Source organism: Brachionichthys hirsutus, chromosome 10 (assembly GCF_040956055.1).
Source record: "Brachionichthys hirsutus isolate HB-005 chromosome 10, CSIRO-AGI_Bhir_v1, whole genome shotgun sequence".
NCBI lineage: Eukaryota > Metazoa > Chordata > Actinopteri > Lophiiformes > Brachionichthyidae > Brachionichthys > Brachionichthys hirsutus.
Genome location: NC_090906.1, coordinates 372,526 through 391,418, shown reverse-complemented (window position 1 = coordinate 391,418; position 18,893 = coordinate 372,526). Strand labels below are relative to the sequence as shown.

Here is an 18,893-nt window from a genome sequence, read left to right as displayed (position 1 = left end):
CGGACGCTTTCTCTTTCAATTTCCTACTGCGCTCTCTATTTTTATTTATTTTATTGTATTGAACGTAAAATAAACAGCAAGAAGGTCACAGGTTCGAATCCGACTTGCTGCCGTTAGCATGTTCTCCCCGTGTCTGTGTGGGTTCTCCAGCTTCCTCCCACCCCCAGAAACATGCAACAGCATTTCCGTCTAATACGCTCACGTGACTTACTAGACCAATCATGATGCGACACGTCATCTCTGGCCCCCACGTGCTTGTGTTTATCATCGCTTCCTCAGACGAACCACCCCGTAGCGTGCTTCGGTTTGCATGCGACGCAGACGCAAAAAAAAGGAATCTAAAATGGTGGAACATTCGTCTCGGCTTGTGTAACCATGACCGGAAACAACTCGTGTCCAACAGAACAGGATCAGGATCCTTTCTGAAGCTGTCTATGCACACTTTGGCCGCTAAGTGGCGGTAATGATCACTTCATCCGGTTTGCTCACCCCCAATAGGGCGAAAACAAAAAGTGCAGAAGGATTTTTACCACAGTTCAGAGCTTGAAAGTCCGCCCACTATGTCAGCGTGTCCCCGTCCTCCAGTCTGGTCTTTAGTTCCATACCTCTGCAGGTGGACGCGGCTTTTCCTCCAGTCCAGCCCGGCAGCGGCTGTCCTCCACCGCGGCAGCGGAAGACACGCGTCCGCCACACGGAGAACGTTCTGCGACAGCCCCGCTACCCGCGGCTTCGTTTCTGCGTCTCAGCTGCCCAGGAGACAGAAGCTGTCCTCCGCGGCCATGTGCCGGAGAATGGTCTGGGTGGACCTGGAGGCAAGTCGAGACAGAAACCGCAGCTGTGCGTGGGATGTCTAGCTAATGCTACACCGAGCTAATGCTGCACCGCGCTAACGCTGCACCGAGCTAATGCTACACCGCGCTATTGCTGCACCGCGCTAATGCTACACCGAGCTAATGCTGCACCGCGCTAATGCTACACCGAGCTAATGCTGCACCGCGCTAATGCTACACCGAGCTAATGCTACACCGCGCTAACGCTGCACCGAGCTAATGCTGCACCGCGCTAATGCTACGCCGAGCTAATGCTGCGCCGCGCTAATGCTGCGCCGGGCTAATGCTGCGCCGGGCTAACGCTGCGCCGAGCTAACGCTGCACCGCGCTAACGCTGCACCGCGCTAACGCTACACCGAGCTAATGCTGCACCGCGCTAATGCTACACCTGGCTTATGCTTCATGCTTATGCTTCATGCTTATGCTTCATGTTTATGCTTCATGCTTATGCTATGCCTGGGGACACTGGATTCTACACCATCTGACACCTGGCTAATTAATGCTACGCCTAGCTAACGCGACACCGAGCTAATGGTACACCTGGCTAATGCTACACTGAGCTAACCCGCAGCCAGACCAGTAGACATTGGGCTTCCTGCGATGGACCTTCAGTTCAGAGTGACTCCTGCTCCTTTGACATCTCAAAACTTCAATCCGCTCACTGTCTGTGGATGATATAAATATAAGCTCTGCTGCCTAGCGACCGGGTGACACGGGGAACTAACTGGGTGTTGTCCAGATGACGGGTCTGGACGTGGACACGGACCGGATCATTGAGATGGCGTGCGTCATCACGGACCCGGAGCTGAACGTCCTGGCCGAGGTAGCGTCGACGCGTTGTCCTGATGCTCGAGCGGCCTCGCCGTGTGGCTTCAGCAGCTGTTCTTGGTTGGCAGGGCCCCTCCTTGATCATCAAGCAGCCGGATGAGGTGCTGGACGGGATGCCTGAGTGGTGCCAGGTGCATCATGGGAAGGTAAGCTCCACTCCAACATGCAGACCGAGGACTGGGACGGACAGACCAACAAGCCAACATGGTGAGACGACAGGGTGGAGTGGAGAACGTCGGGTTGCTGTGGCGACCTGATGGGACAAGAAGAAAGCAGATGATTACTGTTGGGGCTGATTCGCTGTCAGATTTAACCCAGTGGTTCCCTTTGGTACATAAGAAAAGTTTTTCACCGCCCCCCTCCCAAAACAAACAAACAACACATAATAAAACGGGACACACACACAGTTTCCGACTCCACGGTGCTCAGTTTATTTCACAAAACGCAATTCATTTTCACCGGCTGCGTTGGACAAAATGTCTTTGATCCGATCAGGTAGAATTATGATCGGATGCACCGTGTTCAAGGACCCTAAAAATATACCAGCTTTGATCTGTGTGTAGTTTTGATTGAGGCCACAGCAAGCTAAGCTAATCACGATATCAAGCTAAGCTAACCACGATATCAAGCTAAGCTAATCACGATATCAATGTGGGTCCAGCCGCTCAATGTTCGTTTCATGGTTCAGGACAATCACAAAGGGGACCGAGATGCTCGGTGGAGGTCTGTGCTCTGAGTGCTCTCCTGCTCTGGATCAATATTAAAACCGATCGCGGCTGTCGTTCCTCCTGCTGCTGTGTGTAAGGAGTAAATGGAAGTGTTTAACGATGCGGGTACATGAACCAGCGTCCCTGTCTCAGTCAGGACTGACCCAGGCTGTACGGGACAGTAACGTCACCCTGCAACAAGCGGAGTACGAGTTCCTGTCCTTCGTCAGACAGCACACCCCACCTGGACAGTGTCCTCTCGCTGGTAAGCGTTGACTTTTTACAGGAAGTAGCGGGACTGTGACATTTACAGGTCAGGACAAGACACCCAGAGACAGGTGCTGGTCCGTCCGAAAGACAAGACGCCCCGAGACAGATGCTGGTCCACCCGAAAGACAAGACGCCCCGAGACAGATGCTGGTCCACCCGAAAGACAAGACGCCCTGAGACAGATGCTGGTCCAGATGCTGGGGGGGACCAAACAAGCGCTCCACAAGCATCTGGCTCAACACAGGAGAGACAAGACTCAGCAGTCCACCTGCACCTTGAAGAAATGGGACACTCCACTCCTTTGAGGACAGTAATGTCCAGGGAAGACAGATGGTTTGAGACAGGAGTTGAACAATATTTTTTTGTCAAACTGGAGAAACATTCCCTGAACAGAGGAGGAGGATGAAGACATCTATCAGCAACGTCCAATGCAGTGGTGTCCTCTGTCCCCAACCCTTCATGTTATGGATGCTAATGACTCCAGTTAAGTTTCATGACTTCCGGGGCGCGTTAGCATTCATAAAAAGAATGCTAATACTACTGGGGAGTCTGATTGCCTTGGTGGTTTCGGTTCCTTCTTTGTTTCCTGCTCCAATAAGAGTATAAGTACCTAAACTCCCTACCAGCCTCTCGGATGAAGTCCAGTTGATTCTTTGTATCAAAGCATGTTCGTAGGAAGTTGACTGGAAGTGGAAGGAAAAGGTTCACAAGCAACATGAGCACCTCCTCGAGGCGGTCGCCGGGCGGAGCTGATTCTGGAACACACTCCACGCCGGTGTCGGTCCTTGTCGAGCCACTACCGAGCCGGAACCAGAACTGCCCTGCTTGGCCTCAGGAGGAGAACATTGCTCAGTGGCACAGGCTGATAACTAATCATTCAAACTTTACACAAGTTTCAATTGTTGTATATTTTAAATCCTTTTTGACTGACATTATGAAACATTATAATCGTCTGTGATATTGGCTTTATTTTCAAGAGCCGTTAGCCATAATTAGCAAGGTTGAATAATTGAAATGAATTATTTGAATATAAATATATGAAGGATTCCCTTTGAAATTGATTGAGACGTGCTTTGATTGTTCCTTTTGCAGGTAACTCTGTGCATGCAGACAAGCGGTTCCTGCAGAAGTACATGCCGCAGTTTGTGCACCACCTTCACTACAGAATCATTGATGTCAGCACCATAAAGGAGCTTTGCAGGCAAGAAGTGTTTGTGTGACTGCAGGAAATCCTACTTCTAGGAAAGATTTGGTTCAAGCTTGTTCTGTTATCAATATTTCTGAATATGCGTTTGTATATTTTCTTCTGGGCTGTTGCATGATTTTCTTTTCTGGTATAATAGTTTAACATGTTACATGTAAGGTAATGACAAATGATAAAATGCAAACTACAGCGCTATGCTGTGGAGTATGCCGTAAAACACTCCAGGTCTAAAAGAAAAACTTAGTTTCCTACTTCCAAAACTTCATTTTCAAAGACAAAAGACTTATTTGCTGAGCATATCTCACCCACTGACAGGTGGCATGGTAATGATCTGATCTGTGTTATTCCTTTCAATTGTCAGCGGTTATAATGTTCAAGAACTTCCCAGTCCTTCAGAATATAAATACGTTCCGAGTGAAATGCAGAGAAGGATTGAAATACTTTACCTCAGCAGCACTTTGGAGGAAAGCAGAGTAATATCTGCTTCAACACTTTTAGATGGTGGTTTCCTGAAGAATACAAGATGGTGCCTCACAAGAAATCATCCCACAGGTAAGAAACGAAATCCGTATCTTTGTGTTGTATCGAGGTTGATTAAATACTGAACAAATGAGAATGATGGTCCAGTTTCTGCGAAGCTGTCCTTTGATTTATGGCAACATTGGATTTGAAATAAGCTTTTGTATTTGTAACTGAGTAGTAAAATCTTATGTGATATTTGGACAACTTGGGTGGCCTACAAGAGTGGAGGGAGGAGCACCAGGTGGACGACACCTTGTGTAGACGGAGCAGTTTAAAGGTGACTGTAAGGTCGTGGTAGGAGAGAGTGTAGCCAGCCAGCATAGGCTGGTGGTGAGGAAGAGGACTCTAGTGATGAAGAAGAGGATGAAGGCAGAGCAGAGGACAAAGTGGTGGAGGCTGAAGAACGAAGAGGTGAGACAGGCTTTGGGTGGACAAGAGAGGCTTCCAGAAGACTGGAATACAACAGCTCAGGGAGACAGGTAGGAGAGGACTGGGTGTGTCTTCTGGGAGGAAAGGAGATAAGGAGACCTGGTGGTGGAACCAGGAAGTGCAGAAGTGGGACATTGAGAGGACAGAAGAGAGTAAACAGGAGTACAGGGAGATGAGACGCAAGGCAAAGGTCAAGCAGAGGTCATATGATGACCTGTATGAAGGTTAGATAGTAAAGAGGGAGAGAAGGATCTGTACAGACTGGACAGACAGAGAGACAGGGACAGGAAGGATGTTCAGCATGTTAGTGATGAAGAGTAGAGATGAAGGTGTTGACAGAGGCCAGTAGTGTGTAGGAAGATGGAAGAAGTATTTAGAGGAATTAAAGAATGAGAGAGAACAAAGGGGAGTAGAGGAACCTGTTGTGGACCAGGAAGTGATGAAGATTAGCACGAGTGAAGTTAGAAAGGCGATGAAGAGGATGAAGAATGGGAAGGCAGTTGGACCAGAGACATACCTGTGCAGGTGTGGAAGTGTCTAGGAGAGGAAGCTGTAGAGTTTTTAACGGGGTTGTTTAATACGATCCTAGAGGAAGAAGATGAAGAGGAACGGAGGAGAAGAGTTCTGGTGTTCTGCAAGAAGAAGGGAGACAAACAGAGTTGTAGAAACTACAGGAGGATAAAGCTGATGAGTCATACGATGACGTTACGGGAAAAGGTGTTTGAGGCTCGACTAAGGACAGAAGTGAGTATTTGTGAGCAGCAGTATTGCTTCATGCTGATGAAGAGTACCACAGATGCAACGTTGGCGTTGAGGCTAGCAATGGAGAAGAACAGGGAAGGTCGGGAGGAGCTGCATTGTGTCTCTGTAGATCTAGAGAAAGCCTAGGACATATGGAAGCCCAAAAGATTCAAAATTAAATAAAAACATTATTTTCAAATAAATGACAGAAAAATATATAATATGGCCATTAAATCGTAAAATAAGGTAATATTATTATGAAATATCTAATTATTATAAGTCAGCCAATCAAAGCATAGAAGGCAGAGCCTGCTCAGTGATTGGCTGATCCTTTACACCAGTGCTTCTCAATTATTTTCTGTCGCGCCCGCCCTAGGAAGAAAAAAACACTCTTGTATCCTTATTAACATACAAAGAAATATGAAAAAGGAAGAAATATAGATCAACTTACAACAAAGAATAACTTTATTACCATTTTTTTTAGTCTGCAACAGAAAATGAGGAAGTCACGTCTTTCTTCTTCTCCCACCGTAGATTGTTTACGACCGCTCTTCTGCTAATACTCCCTGCGCGCACTCTGACAATCAGGGCGCCACTGCCAACTACTGGAGTGGATGTGCAATTACACTTTACTCTCGTAAGGCAAAAAAACATTTTCTCCGCGGTCACAGGCGCCCCCCCTGACATCGCACCGCGCCCCACCCAGGGGGGCACGCCCCACCATTTGAGAACCACTGGTATACACAGACGTGAGCAGCAGCTCTTGCAGCTGGAGTCAGCAGAGCTGCAGAAACGATACGACTTTATTCATCCATACAGAGTCCTGTGGACACTGATATAATATGTTGAGTACGTGGGGGCGCTGTTTCCCCACCTATGGTGTAAAAACGGCGTGAAAGTCCATTTACTACATGCATGAATGAAATACTGATTTTCTCCCGCAGAGCGTTGGGTGACATCATGGAGAGCATTAAAGAACTACAGTACTACAAAGTCAATGTCTTCAAACTCCCAGCAAAGAGCCAGGACAGCAGGGTGGTAGAGGACGGAGACAGCAGCCTTCAGTGAAGACAAAGACACCACCTTCATTTGTGTTCATCTGGGGATGGAAAATTAATTTGGTGTTCGAAAGTGTACAATTTTATTCATGTTAAAAAGAAACATTTAAAAAGCATCTTCTGTAGTTATGCTGACCCTCATTTCCATTTTTTTCCTTTCTTCCTCATTGAAAACGAATAAACGGTTCCCTATGGAATAATGTTCCACCTGTGTGTCACCTCCATTGGTACGACGGCAGTGAAGCGTGCAGTAGGAGCAAAGGGAGTCTAGTGGAGAGGTGGGATGCACCAGGGATCAGCTCTGAGACCCTTTCTGTTTGTAATGGTGACAGATAGACGAACAGATTCAATTCAGCTCATTTTTATTTCTATACCGCCAGATCACAACAGAAAGTCATCTCAAGTCACTTTACAGGTGTAGAAGGGAAAGACAGAGCCCAACTTGACCCACAAGAGCAAGAACTTTGGAGACGGAGGCAAGGAAAGACTTCCCTTTAACAGGCGGAAACCTTGGACGGAACCTAGGCTCATGGTGGACGGCCATCTGTCTGACCGGCTGGAAACAGAGAGAGAGAGAGAGAGAGAGAGTCAAAAACAAGGAGATGAGGTGAGACAGGAAGCTCCTCTGAATATGATGTTTGCAGATGACATTGTGATCTGCAGTGAGAGCAGGTAGAGGAGAATCTAGAGAAGTGGAGGTCTGCTCTAGAAAAGAGGAATGAAGGTGAGCAGGAGTAAAACAGAGTACATGTGTGTACATGAGAAGGTCCCAGGGGGGACAGTGAAGCTACAAGGAAGAGACGTAAAGAAGGGAGAGGACTTCAGGTACCTCGGTGCTTTACATTTGATTGAAAACACTTTAAAGACTTGTTGAAAAGTATTACTAAACTAGCAATAAACAATTTAATGTTTCTACATATCGATTATGTTGCCTTGTTCCAACAGACGAGACGAGCTTCGTGTGGAAAGGATCCTGAGATCAGGCTTCTAGCTATAAAAAGATTCACTTGACTTGAATGTATCAAACATTATCTCCAAATGAGGAGGTTCTACATGAAAACTTGGTCCTGATTATCTAAAGACCGTTAATCCAGATCTGATCTCTGTTCTCAGCCCTGCTCTCTTCACCCTCTTCACCCACGACTGCTCTGCCATCCACTCCACAAACCCGGTTGTGAAGTTTGCGGACGACACCACCGTGGTGGGTCACATCTCCAACAACGATGAGACCCACTACAGAGAGGAGGTCCAGAACCTGATGCTGTGGTGCTCGAGTAACAGCCTTGTTCTGAACACCAGCAAGACCAAGGAGGTCATAGTGGACTACAGGAGGTCCAGGAAGACTGAACACGCCCCCCTGTGCATACGAGGGGAAGCAGTGGAGCGTGTGGAGAACATTAAATTCCTGGGCATCCACATCTCCTCTGACCTCTCCTGGACACTCAACACCAGACACCTGGTGAAGAAGGCCCAGCAACGGCTCTTCTTCCTCAGGAAGCTGAAGCGGGCTGGACTCTCCTCTGTGCTGCTTGAAGACTTCTACCGGGCCACGATAGAGAGCATCCTGTGTCTCAGTGCGACCGTGTGGTACGGAAGCTGCACGGCGCAGGACAGGAAGGACCTATCCCGGGTGGTGAGGACAGCTCAGGGGATTGTGGGTCACCGTCTGCCTGATTTGGACTCTGTTTACACCCCCAGAGTCCAGAGGAGGGCCAGACGCATCGCCACAGACCCCACCCACCCGGGCCACAGACTGTTTGTCCCGCCCACAGACCCCACCCACCCGGGCCACAGACTGTTTGTCCCGCTTCCATCAGGGAGGCGGTTCAGGACAATAAGAAGCAGCACTACGAGGCTCAGGAACAGCTTCTTCCCCCGGGCTGTGAAAGCAGCCGTTCCCTCGTAGTGATCTGGGACGCTTTATGCCGGCCCTGTTGCTGCTGCTGCTATTTTGCACTCCTGCCTGTGATTCTCACTCTCTGTGTGTATATATATTCTCTCTGTGTGTATATATATTCTCTCTGTGTATATATATATTGTTTCTTAAGAGAGTGAATTTAGTTTATGTTATGATGTGTGCCTTAAGCCGTGGGCCTTCACTCGATTTTATTATGCTCGCATAATGACAATAAAGTATCTTGAATCTTGAACATCAACATTTCCAACATGAATGTAAATGTTTGCCCTTTAAACTTGTTGCTCCACTCATTTGTTACATAAAGGTGTTTATTTTTATTATCCGTCTCATTTTTGATTGTACCTTGATTACTTAAAAGACTTTGGACAAATGGAGGCGTGCGGAGGAGAAGCCAGTCTCTGGCTGCCTCCCCCCGGGGGCTGTGCCAGCTGTCGGGCCGGAGGAGGGGAGCGGCTCCGGGGGCGACGCGGACTTTAGTTTCTCAGCGCTGCTCTCTATTCAAAGACGGAGAAACTTTATTCGGGCTTCCGTCGGGTGCGTTGTTTCCTTTCGCTGGCAGCCCGTTAAACAGACACCGGGAGGCGGGATGTCTCTGCGGCAGCCCGTTAAACAGACACCGGGAGGCGGGCTGTCCTCCCTGCCCATGGAAGCGGAGCGCAGCCGGAACAAGGCGCGGATGGAGGCCAGCCTCGCCGGCCTGTGTGAGCTGGAGCTGCTCAACCAGAGACAGGAGAGCCGCGTCCGGAGCGCGCTCTGTCTCGGGGACTCTCCGGTTCCCCGGCGTCCGCTTCGGGGGGCTCTTCGGCCGCTGCGCTGCGCCCCGGACGCAGCAAAAGGCAGCGCGTCGGAAAACAGTCTCCAAGCGGTAAGTGATTTACGTTCAGAGGAATTGTTGCGCGTCGGGATGTCCCGTTAGCTGCGCGTGATTCGAACTCGAGCGGACACGTTGTCTTTTTTACAATAAATGTGAAGCATTGTCCTATTTAGTGTTTTTTTTTTATAGTATTCTGTTCTAAATACACGACGAGAGACCAAATACTGGATGTAAATAGAAATGTTTTGTATTGAGAAACCTTCATTGAGACGCTTAAAGGGGAGCGTTACCATCTAAGGGGAGCGTTACCATCTAAGGGGAGCATTACCATCTAAAGGGGAGCGTTACCATCTAAGGGGAGCGTTACCATCTAAGGGGAGCGTTACCATTACTCTTTGTCAGTTCATGCTGCACTTATTGTGTACTGTGTGAACTCCCTGTTGAGTCAAGATAGTTCACATGAACATGTACAGAGATAAAATAATTACGTTAAGAAAATGTAGGTAAAACTAGATGATGATGACCAGCTCTGTTTAACTCATGGCGGTGAGGATAGCCGAAAAGAGTGGAAGATACTGCAGCAACTACATGAATAATTTCCGTTAAACAAATTATGCAGTGAAGTGTTACAGCATCAACCGTTATACAAAATGAAGGGTCCGAATTGCAATTTGTGTGTGTGAATGTGTACTAGTATTTGTACAGACTTCTTTGACGGTTGCTGTGTCTGTGTTTCAGAGCAATCTCCCGGGCATTCCATGGGCTACAGAGGCATCTTTAGAACAGCAAGTAGCAGATCTGAATGTGAACACTGAGGTCTACTCAACTGATCTGGAGGACAGCTACCTCAGTCCAGGTAACATAACATCCTCCACTCTGCTTCTTTTGTTCTGAAAAATAAAAGAAAATAAGCTAAATATGAATTTGTCAGGGGCTTTTTCTGTTTCGTTTCATTCTAGTAATGAACCATATTTTACAGAACTGTTACCATTACATTCATTGTACTAGTGTTAGCCTCAGGCTAATTTTCATTTGCAGTCCCCCGTCGGGTTTACAATTACATTCTTTGAAAACACCTTCACCCGTTTTGTAGGGATGATTGCGTCGTTCCTCACTATATCGTGGTTCACTTTCTGTGGATTAACTGCATCGATGATTTTCTTGCCCAGCATACGGATTCATCTCTTCATCTATTTTCCGCTATATGGCGGGGTCCTGCATTATGTATAAATTTCCATTATTTTATTTATAAAAAGTATTTTCTAGCCTGAGAAATAAAACAGTAAAAAAATAGGAAAACACAAAGAGACTCACCTACGTGAGATTGTACATGGCATGTTATTTGCCTCGCTCATACAGTTAGCATCAGCGTGTGAGTCGTTATATATTGTATATACACATGTTTTTATGCTGTTTTAGGCACAGTGCATAATTCAAACATAAACACATATTAAATGCACTGGGTTTACAGAATTGTTAGAAGTATTTTTAATAAGGTGTGACAGGAAAGAAGAGTGAGATGAAGGGAAGTAACTACAGAGGACAGAGTGATTCATTCACTGCAACATTTGACTGGATTCTCATGCTTTACTGCTTCTTTCCATTGCAAGATTAGCCAAGTTGTTTTGTTATTAAATAATCTTACTTGCGTGGCAACAGCAAGACTGATTCTGATTTCTGTCTTTATCTTTGCTCTTTTTGTCAGGAGAAGTATTTGAAGCCAAGGAGAAGAAGAGTCTGGAAAGCAACGATCACATTCTGGTCAGTGGTTCCCTCCGGGACCCTGATGGGGCTGGAGATACAGAAACAGGAGAAAAGTGGCTGTCAGACCCAACTAAACAAGTCACTGGGACTGATCATTTTGGGGACATGAGGAATGCTCACCTGAGTCAAGAAGATAATCAACAGGCCCCAAAGTTAGAGACTTACATATTTCGATTGGTCCAACACAGTGTCCTACCCACACGCCTTTCAAAGCCCCGCACCAGCCTGACACATGATGCCCAAGTGATAAGTGTGGTGAAGCAAAGTACTTTATGCCACAAAGAAGAGCAACATTCACTAAAACAAGGGTTGGATCAAGAGAACTCTAGTTCACATCAATGTTCAGGGGTAACTAACCTTAAGACAAACCTCCAGGCCTACCATAATCTTGATGAGGAACTGCGTCTTGGACAAAGGTTTATTCGAGAGTCCACAGCGTCACACCACTGCCTTCTACCAAAAAGTGTCCAGCAACAACCAGGGGTTTATCACATGCAGGCCCCGATCACTAATTACTCATGCTCTACCTTGCAGGACTATCCATCTTCCAGAGTGCTGCAAGGCCATTCAGATTCAAGCAATTGTGAGCCAGATTCAGACCAATATTTCCACAAATACCCATCTCCTTCATCTCTGTTAAAGCCTCAGCAAGTGTCTTCACCCGATGAGCAGCTGGTTAATGCAGAATATATTCCTGCTCAGCCCTGCCGAGCCTCCTCGAGAGCTCATGTTCATGCTCAATCCAACCCTCAGGAAGGCTCTATTGTACCAAAACTCAATCAAATCTTTCCAGAAAAAGGCCATCACCTTCAGGAGCAGCAGCCCACGACATCTCAGATGCAAACATCCAGATCCCGAGGAGCCTCAAGGAACAGTCGGCTGAATGAAGACAAAAGTGGTGCCAGTAGGAAGCAGTGGAAGAAAGCATGTAAATCCCAGTCACAGAACAGTCTCCCAAGGGTTCCAGGGCACAAGTTCAATATAGTAGATAGAGATCGTGGAGAAAGTGGAAGAGGTGGAAGAGGAAGTCAAATCAGGAACAAGGCACAACAGCTAGGCGGCAGCAGCTCCCGGTGCTGGCAGTCCACCAAGGTGCTCAGCCAAGACGAGGCCGAGCAGACAGCGATAAAAGGCTCCTCAGGTGCACACCAAAAAGACACTTTTGGAAGACCACAAAAATCTCGCCCTACACGTACAACATATGGCTACTCACACAAGGAATACCAGTTAGAAAAGGTTCAAGTACAGCCATATCAGCCAAATGAAGGCCATCCACAGCCAAGTCAGGGTGAGTCTGAGTCCAGCATGGCCGACTCTCCAGATTGTAGCTCATTGTCTAGTGACTCAGATGAAAGTGGTGGTCTGGTTTGGCCCCAACAGCTACCCCCTCAACTCTCAATCCCATCTCTTCCACCAACCCCAACATCTCCAGGGACACCTCTGCAGCCCAAGGCTTTTGTCAAAATTAAGGCCTCACAAGCCCTTAAGAAGAAGATCCTACGCTTTCACACTGGTTCACTAAAAGTGATGACAACTGTTTAAGGCCCGTAACAACATGCCTTCATACATGATGGGTATCGTCAGTGTAAGAAAAAACACAATGAAAACCTCTTTGCAGGTTCTCAGTCGTCCTGGTCAAGGCAAATCACAAAGAGCAAAAACGAAGAATCAACTGGACTTGTTCAAATTTGTTTGAAGACGTTTCACCTCATCCAAGAAAGACACTTCAGCTAGCTTTCACGTGATCTTTTAAACCTTTTTCATTTTTTTGACATATGCACATACAGTCTTTAATTTTTTTATGAATAACAGGTATAATGTTGATGTGGCTGCCAATTGTCATATTGTTGTAGAGAAATTGTGGTGCAAAACAAGTATGCAAAATGTAAAATCGTTAAGTGAGGTGTTAAGCCTCCCGAGACACTGCTCATTCATGCTGTGTGACTAACCTCTGAACATGGGTACTGGCACGCAAAGCAAGCAGGTCCACGAAAAACAGGCACACATGCAGTGTCTCAGTGAAGTGCTAGCGCCTGCTAGCAGATTGTTAGGCTATGCTGCACAACAGGCTAAAGCCGAAACGACAACAGCGTTCAGGCTCAACATTGAAGGAAATTGCTAGCAGCATATTAGTTCTATTTTTTATTTGAAATATAATTATTTTTGTCTTCTGTGTACGTTTATGTTTCTTCAAATTTTACTTGGGGGCAGTAACCCCCAAGCTGGGTGAATAGCTCCAGTAGTGATCGGGGCACTAGGGGCAGTAACCCCCAAGCTGGGTGCATGGCTCCAGTACTGAACGGGGCACTAGGGGCAGTAACCCCCAAGCTGGGTGCATGGCTCCAGTCGTGAACGGGGCACTAGGGGCAGTAAACCCAAGCTGGGTGCATTGCTCCAGTAGTGATCGGGGCACTAGGGGCAGTAACCACCAAGCTGGGTGAATGGCTCCAGTAGTGATCGGGGCAGTAGGGGCAGTAAACCCAAGCTGGGTGAATGGCTCCAGTAGTGATCAGGGCAGTAGGGGCAGTAAACCCAAGCTGGGTGAATGGCTCCAGTAGTGATCGGGGCAGTAGGGGCAGTGAACCCAAGCTGGGTGCATGGCTCCAGTAGTGATCGGGGCAGTTGGGGCAGTAAACCCAAGCTAGGTGAATGGCTCCAGTAGTGATCGGGGCAGTAGGGGCAGTGAACCCAAGCTGGGTGCATGGCTCCAGTAGTAATCGGGGCACTAGGGGCAGTGAACCCAAGCTGGGTGCATGGCTCCAGTAGTGATCGGGGCAGTAGGGGCAGTAAACCCAAGCTGGGTGAATGGCTCCAGTAGTGATCGGGGCAGTAGGGGCAGTAAATCCAAGCTGGGTGAATGGCTCCAGTAGTGATCAGGGCAGTAGGGGCAGTAAACCGAAGCTGGGTGCATGGCTCCAGTAGTGATCAGGGCAGTAGGGGCAGTAAACCGAAGCTGGGTGAATAGCTCCAGCAGGAATGTTGTCTGACATCTCCGTCCAGAAGAGAGCACTCCAAGAACCCTGAAGCCCCCTGGCCTCTGGTCGAGGACCCGAGCCTGAAGGAGACGCCGTACCGCCCAGGCGGGCGAGATGACGATGATTATTTATTATACACACACATATGACATTGTTTCAGAATTCTCAGTCAGTAAAGTAAAAAAAAAAAAAGGCACATTTAAGTCAGCCAGATCTTCTTACACTATCTTTTCAGTCTCATATCCACCCCTTTCATTCCTTCATCCCTTCATGCATTCATGCTCTTCCTCCAGGGCCTGGGACTTGTAGAATATCCTGCTTTGTCAGAGAGAAAGGGGGAGAGAAGCAAGAGAGACGGAGAAGACGAAGAGAACAGAGAGGCGCTTAGTCTGAGGAGGAAACCCACACAGAGAAAGATAAACAGAAGAAGGGAGGGAAAGAGGCGGAGTTAGAATGAAGGCCTCGTACCTACATCTGCGTTTGATTAGCCACACACACAAAGAGGGTGATAGTTCAGGCCTGGTTCGGGATGCAGAGAGATTGACCTTTCTCTATTATTCTTGAGTCTTTTTCTTTCTTCTGCCTCTCAACTGTCTGTGATCGAGCCTTTAGACGGCTGTCTCGCTCTACATAGCAGACAATGAGGCTCCGCCCATTTTCCTTTCCCCTTTTCTTTTGTTGTTCACTGTGTTCCAGTTGCCTCTGCTTCATTTCAACTACCCTGTTAGAGCTAATTGTGTCTTTGTCGACGTCATTACTTTGTAATCCTGTGTACAATGCCAAAAGGCAAAATCAATAGGTGGGAGAATGAGTGTAACGCACACACACACACACACACACACACACACACAATGCAATAAAAAATATTGCGCAAACTCCATACTGGCTGCTGGGCTAGCTGCTGCCTTGAGCAAGGCCCCCTTGTCCTTATTTTGCTTAGGGCCCCAAATAACCTGGGCTGGCCTTGGGTGAGTGGATGAGCTGATGAACGTAGCCCCACCCACCTGAGAAGGAGGGTGGGGCTACGTGGAGCAGGAAGCTCCAGCCGGGTTCCTCAGAGACTGCTGGCCCCAGAGCTTTAAATTCAACTCGCATGCGCGTGAAAAACACATTGAACGACTGTAGAATTATCGGCATGCTAGTCTAATGCGAGAGGATGGCGTAGGTGAGGCGCAAGATTTATTCCTTTATTGTCTATTTTCCTGTTCGTTTGGGCGAACGGGCCAAAAGGAAAAACGTTTTCTCTCTGAGAACAAACACAGCAGACAGAAAACAAGCCTGCCCAGCAAAAACCAAAGGAAAGGGATCAGTGGCAAAACGGTCAAGGTGCTTATCGGCACAGTTCTGGAGAAAGTGGGGCTGGGGGGGGCTGGGGGGGCTGCTGGCAACGCTGTGCCGTTTTTGAACCGCAGTTTCTAATTAAATTTAAATAAAGCCATTTCTTCTAAAATGTATGAGGTCACCGGTTCAAGATCAGTGCGGAGCAGTCTGGCCCTTTAGCGCGGCACGGGTTCCCCTGCGCTGGATCTCTCACTCTCTCCACGTGCACGTGCGTGCCTCAATCTGTCCACACGTGCACGTGCGTGTTCTCAGGCTATCGTCAATGATAATGATAAAACCATTTACTGATATTGTTCAGCCCCCCCCTCTGCCCTCGCACCGTGCACCCCCCTGCCCCCCCCCCCCTTGGGAATGTGCAGACCATACTGAACAGTTGTGAGCACAGACAGCTCTAGATTTCAGACACAGACCAAAGTATGTGATGGATTGACCACAATATCACTATAATATATATTCAGGATGATTTCCTGACATGATAATTCAATTCAATTCAGTTTTATTTATATAGCGCCAGATCACAACAGGAAGTCATCTCAAGGCACTTCACAGGATTAGCAGGGAAACACAGAACCCAACTTGACCCACAAGAGCAACGGAGGCAAGGAAAAACTTCCCTTTAACGGGCAGAAACCTTGGACAGAACCTAGGCTCATGGTGGACGGACATCTGTCTGACCGGCTGGGTTGAGAGAGAGAGAAAGAGAGAGAGAGAGAGAGAGAGAGAGGGGGGGGGGGGGGAGAGAGAATGGCAGGTCGTAGCAGAGTCAAAAACAAGGAGATGGATAGGGAAGTGATAGCGAGACAGAGCAGGAGCAGACAAAAACAAGATGCTAATGCTAGCAACGTGGACTTCAGTGTTGAGGGACACAGGTCCAGGTTCTGCAGCACATACATAATAAGATATGATTATTTGATCAGGTTGACAGTGAAATGTTTGTAACTTCATCTGTATCTCCACAGTAGAATTAGTTTATAATGAAAAACTCACTTTCCCGTGTTTCTACTCTATTCTGGTGATTTTTGGTCTTTATCAACCCAAAACAGCAAAACAAACCATCTGTTTGAGACAGAAATGAGGGACGCTGTCCTGCAGCATCTGTTTGAGACAGAAATGAGGGACGCTGTCCTGCAGTATCTGTTTGAGACAGAAATGAGGGACGCTGTCCTGCAGCATCTGTTTGAGACAGAAATGAGGGACGCTGTCCTGCAGCATCTGTTTGAGACAGAAATGAGGGACGCTGTCCTGCAGTATCTGTTTGAGACAGAAATGAGGGACGCTGTCCTGCAGCATCTGTTTGAGACAGAAATGAGGGACTCTGTCCTGCAGCATCTGTTTGAGACAGAAATGAGGGACGCTGTCCTGCAGCATCTGTTTGAGACAGAAATGAGGGACGCTGTCCTGCAGTATCTGTTTGAGACAGAAATGAGGGACGCTGTCCTGCAGCATCTGTTTGAGACAGAAATGAGGGACGCTGTCCTGCAGCATCTGTTTGAGACAGAAATGAGGGACTCTGTCCTGCAGCATCTGTTTGAGACAGAAATGAGGGACGCTGTCCTGCAGCATCTGTTTGAGACAGAAATGAGGGACGCTGTCCTGCAGCATCTGTTTGAGACAGAAATGAGGGACGCTGTCCTGCAGTATCTGTTTGAGACAGAAATGAGGGACGCTGTCCTGCAGCATCTGTTTGAGACAGAAATGAGGGACGCTGTCCTGCAGCATCTGTTTGAGACAGAAATGAGGGACGCTGTCCTGCAGTATCTGTTTGAGACAGAAATGAGGGACGCTGTCCTGCAGCATCTGTTTGAGACAGAAATGAGGGACGCTGTCCTGCAGCATCTGTTTGAGACAGAAATGAGGGACTCTGTCCTGCAGCATCTGTTTGAGACAGAAATGAGGGACGCTGTCCTGCAGCATCTGTTTGAGACAGAAATGAGGGACGCTGTCCTGCAGCATCTGTTTGAGACAGAAATGAGGGACGCTGTCCTGCAGCATCTGTTTGAGACAGAAATGAGGGACGCTGTCCTGCAGCATCTGTTTGAGACAGAAATGAGGGACGCTGTCCTGCAGCATCTGTTTGAGACAGAAATGAGGGACGCTGTCCTGCAGCATCTGTTTGAGACAGAAATGAGGGACGAGTCCTGCAGCATCTGTTTGAGACAGAAATGAGGGACGCTGTCCTGCAGCATCTGTTTGAGACAGAAAAGAGGGACGCTGTCCTGCAGCATCTGTTTGAGACAGAAAAGAGGGACGCTGTCCTGCAGCATCTGTTTGAGACAGAAATGAGGGACGCTGTCCTGCAGCATCTGTTTGAGACAGAAATGAGGGACGAGTCCTGCAGCATCTGTTTGAGACAGAAATGAGGGACGCTGTCCTGCAGCATCTGTTTGAGACAGAAAAGAGGGACGCTGTCCTGCAGCATCTGTTTGAGACAGAAAAGAGGGACGCTGTCCTGCAGCATCTGTTTGAGACAGAAAAGAGGGACGCTGTCCTGCAGCATCTGTTTGAGACAGAAATGAGGGACGAGTCCTGCAGCATCTGTTTGAGACAGAAATGAGGGACGCTGTCCTGCAGCATCTGTTTGAGACAGAAAAGAGGGACGCTGTCCTGCAGCATCTGTTTGAGACAGACATGAGGGACGCTGTCCTGCAGCATCTGTTTGCTGTTTGCACCAAAGACTGTTACAGATATTTCATATAAGTGTCTGAGAACTGCGTTAACTTGTGGATAAAGGGTAGAATGTGATATTTAAGAAGCCGAAATAAAATGAACAAATAATTATTTGCATTTATTTTAAGTTTCTCAGCAGAATAAACAACAGTAAACGTTTTATAGAATCAAGAATCAAGAATCAAGAAATGTTTATTGTCATTCAGACACTCTCATGCACTCAGGTCCCAGCTCGAGGCACACAACAAACACACACTCATTCAACTTAAACTAAATATATACACAAAGTGACAAAGTGACAAAAGTCCAACACGGGACCCACAACCTGTTGTTGTGCACTGTTTTCATTTTTCATATCCTGTAGACGTGTACAATGATGCTGCTCAAATCCTATGTCTTATATGTCCCTTGAATGTGTCCATAGTATGTACCAGTGGCGGGCGGTGCATTTTACACCGAGGCCTTCAGTGAAGTCCTACTTAGTCCGACTTGAATAAATACCGCTCATAATACCATCATTTATGACACCACTGCTTTAGAAATAATGTACAAACACACACTTACGCACTACTGGGTGCTGCATCACCTCAATCGTGTACAACACAGGAGCATTTAAAAATCAATAAACTGCATCAGCAATTAAAACTTACCACTATACGTGGTACTATCAAAGCTATAAGTAAAAGGGAATTTAACATTATTTTTCCAAAACGTTTTAAAGTCCACCATGAAGCTTTAAATTGCAAACTTGCAGTTTAATATAAGAAAGACTGCAACACAACGTGTTGTACTTCCACTACAATCACACAGCTGCACCGGCGCACC

General features: G+C 47.4%; 2 protein-coding genes across 2 annotated transcripts; both read left to right on the top strand.

Moving 5' to 3' along the window:
- Positions 1-508: 508 nt before the first annotated feature.
- On the top strand, positions 509-6,779 carry smfn (small fragment nuclease). The gene is made up of 7 exons (XM_068744743.1): positions 509-812; positions 1,570-1,653; positions 1,727-1,804; positions 2,519-2,630; positions 3,728-3,836; positions 4,338-4,391; positions 6,476-6,779. The coding sequence occupies exons 1-7, from the start codon at positions 561-563 to the stop codon at positions 6,597-6,599; spliced, it is 813 nt and encodes a 270-aa protein (XP_068600844.1). The 5' UTR covers positions 509-560; the 3' UTR covers positions 6,600-6,779.
- A 2,314-nt stretch (positions 6,780-9,093) lies between these two features.
- LOC137900145 (dapper homolog 3-like) lies at positions 9,094-12,627 on the top strand. Its single transcript, XM_068744206.1, has 3 exons — positions 9,094-9,372; positions 10,060-10,177; positions 11,027-12,627. The coding sequence occupies exons 1-3, from the start codon at positions 9,094-9,096 to the stop codon at positions 12,625-12,627; spliced, it is 1,998 nt and encodes a 665-aa protein (XP_068600307.1).
- Positions 12,628-18,893: the final 6,266 nt, after the last annotated feature.

Excerpts from the sequence above, each read along its gene's own strand:
- smfn (XM_068744743.1), top strand. The coding sequence starts at position 561 with ATGTCAGCGTGTCCCCGTCCTCCAGTCTGGTCTTTAGTTCCATACCTC. Across the intron at positions 813-1,569 it reads TGGTCTGGGTGGACCTGGAG|ATGACGGGTCTGGACGTGGA; the intron begins GCAAGTCGAGAC and ends GGTGTTGTCCAG. Across the intron at positions 1,654-1,726 it reads AGCTGAACGTCCTGGCCGAG|GGCCCCTCCTTGATCATCAA; the intron begins GTAGCGTCGACG and ends CTTGGTTGGCAG.
- LOC137900145 (XM_068744206.1), top strand. The coding sequence starts at position 9,094 with ATGTCTCTGCGGCAGCCCGTTAAACAGACACCGGGAGGCGGGCTGTCC. Across the intron at positions 9,373-10,059 it reads CGGAAAACAGTCTCCAAGCG|AGCAATCTCCCGGGCATTCC; the intron begins GTAAGTGATTTA and ends TCTGTGTTTCAG. Across the intron at positions 10,178-11,026 it reads GGACAGCTACCTCAGTCCAG|GAGAAGTATTTGAAGCCAAG; the intron begins GTAACATAACAT and ends TCTTTTTGTCAG.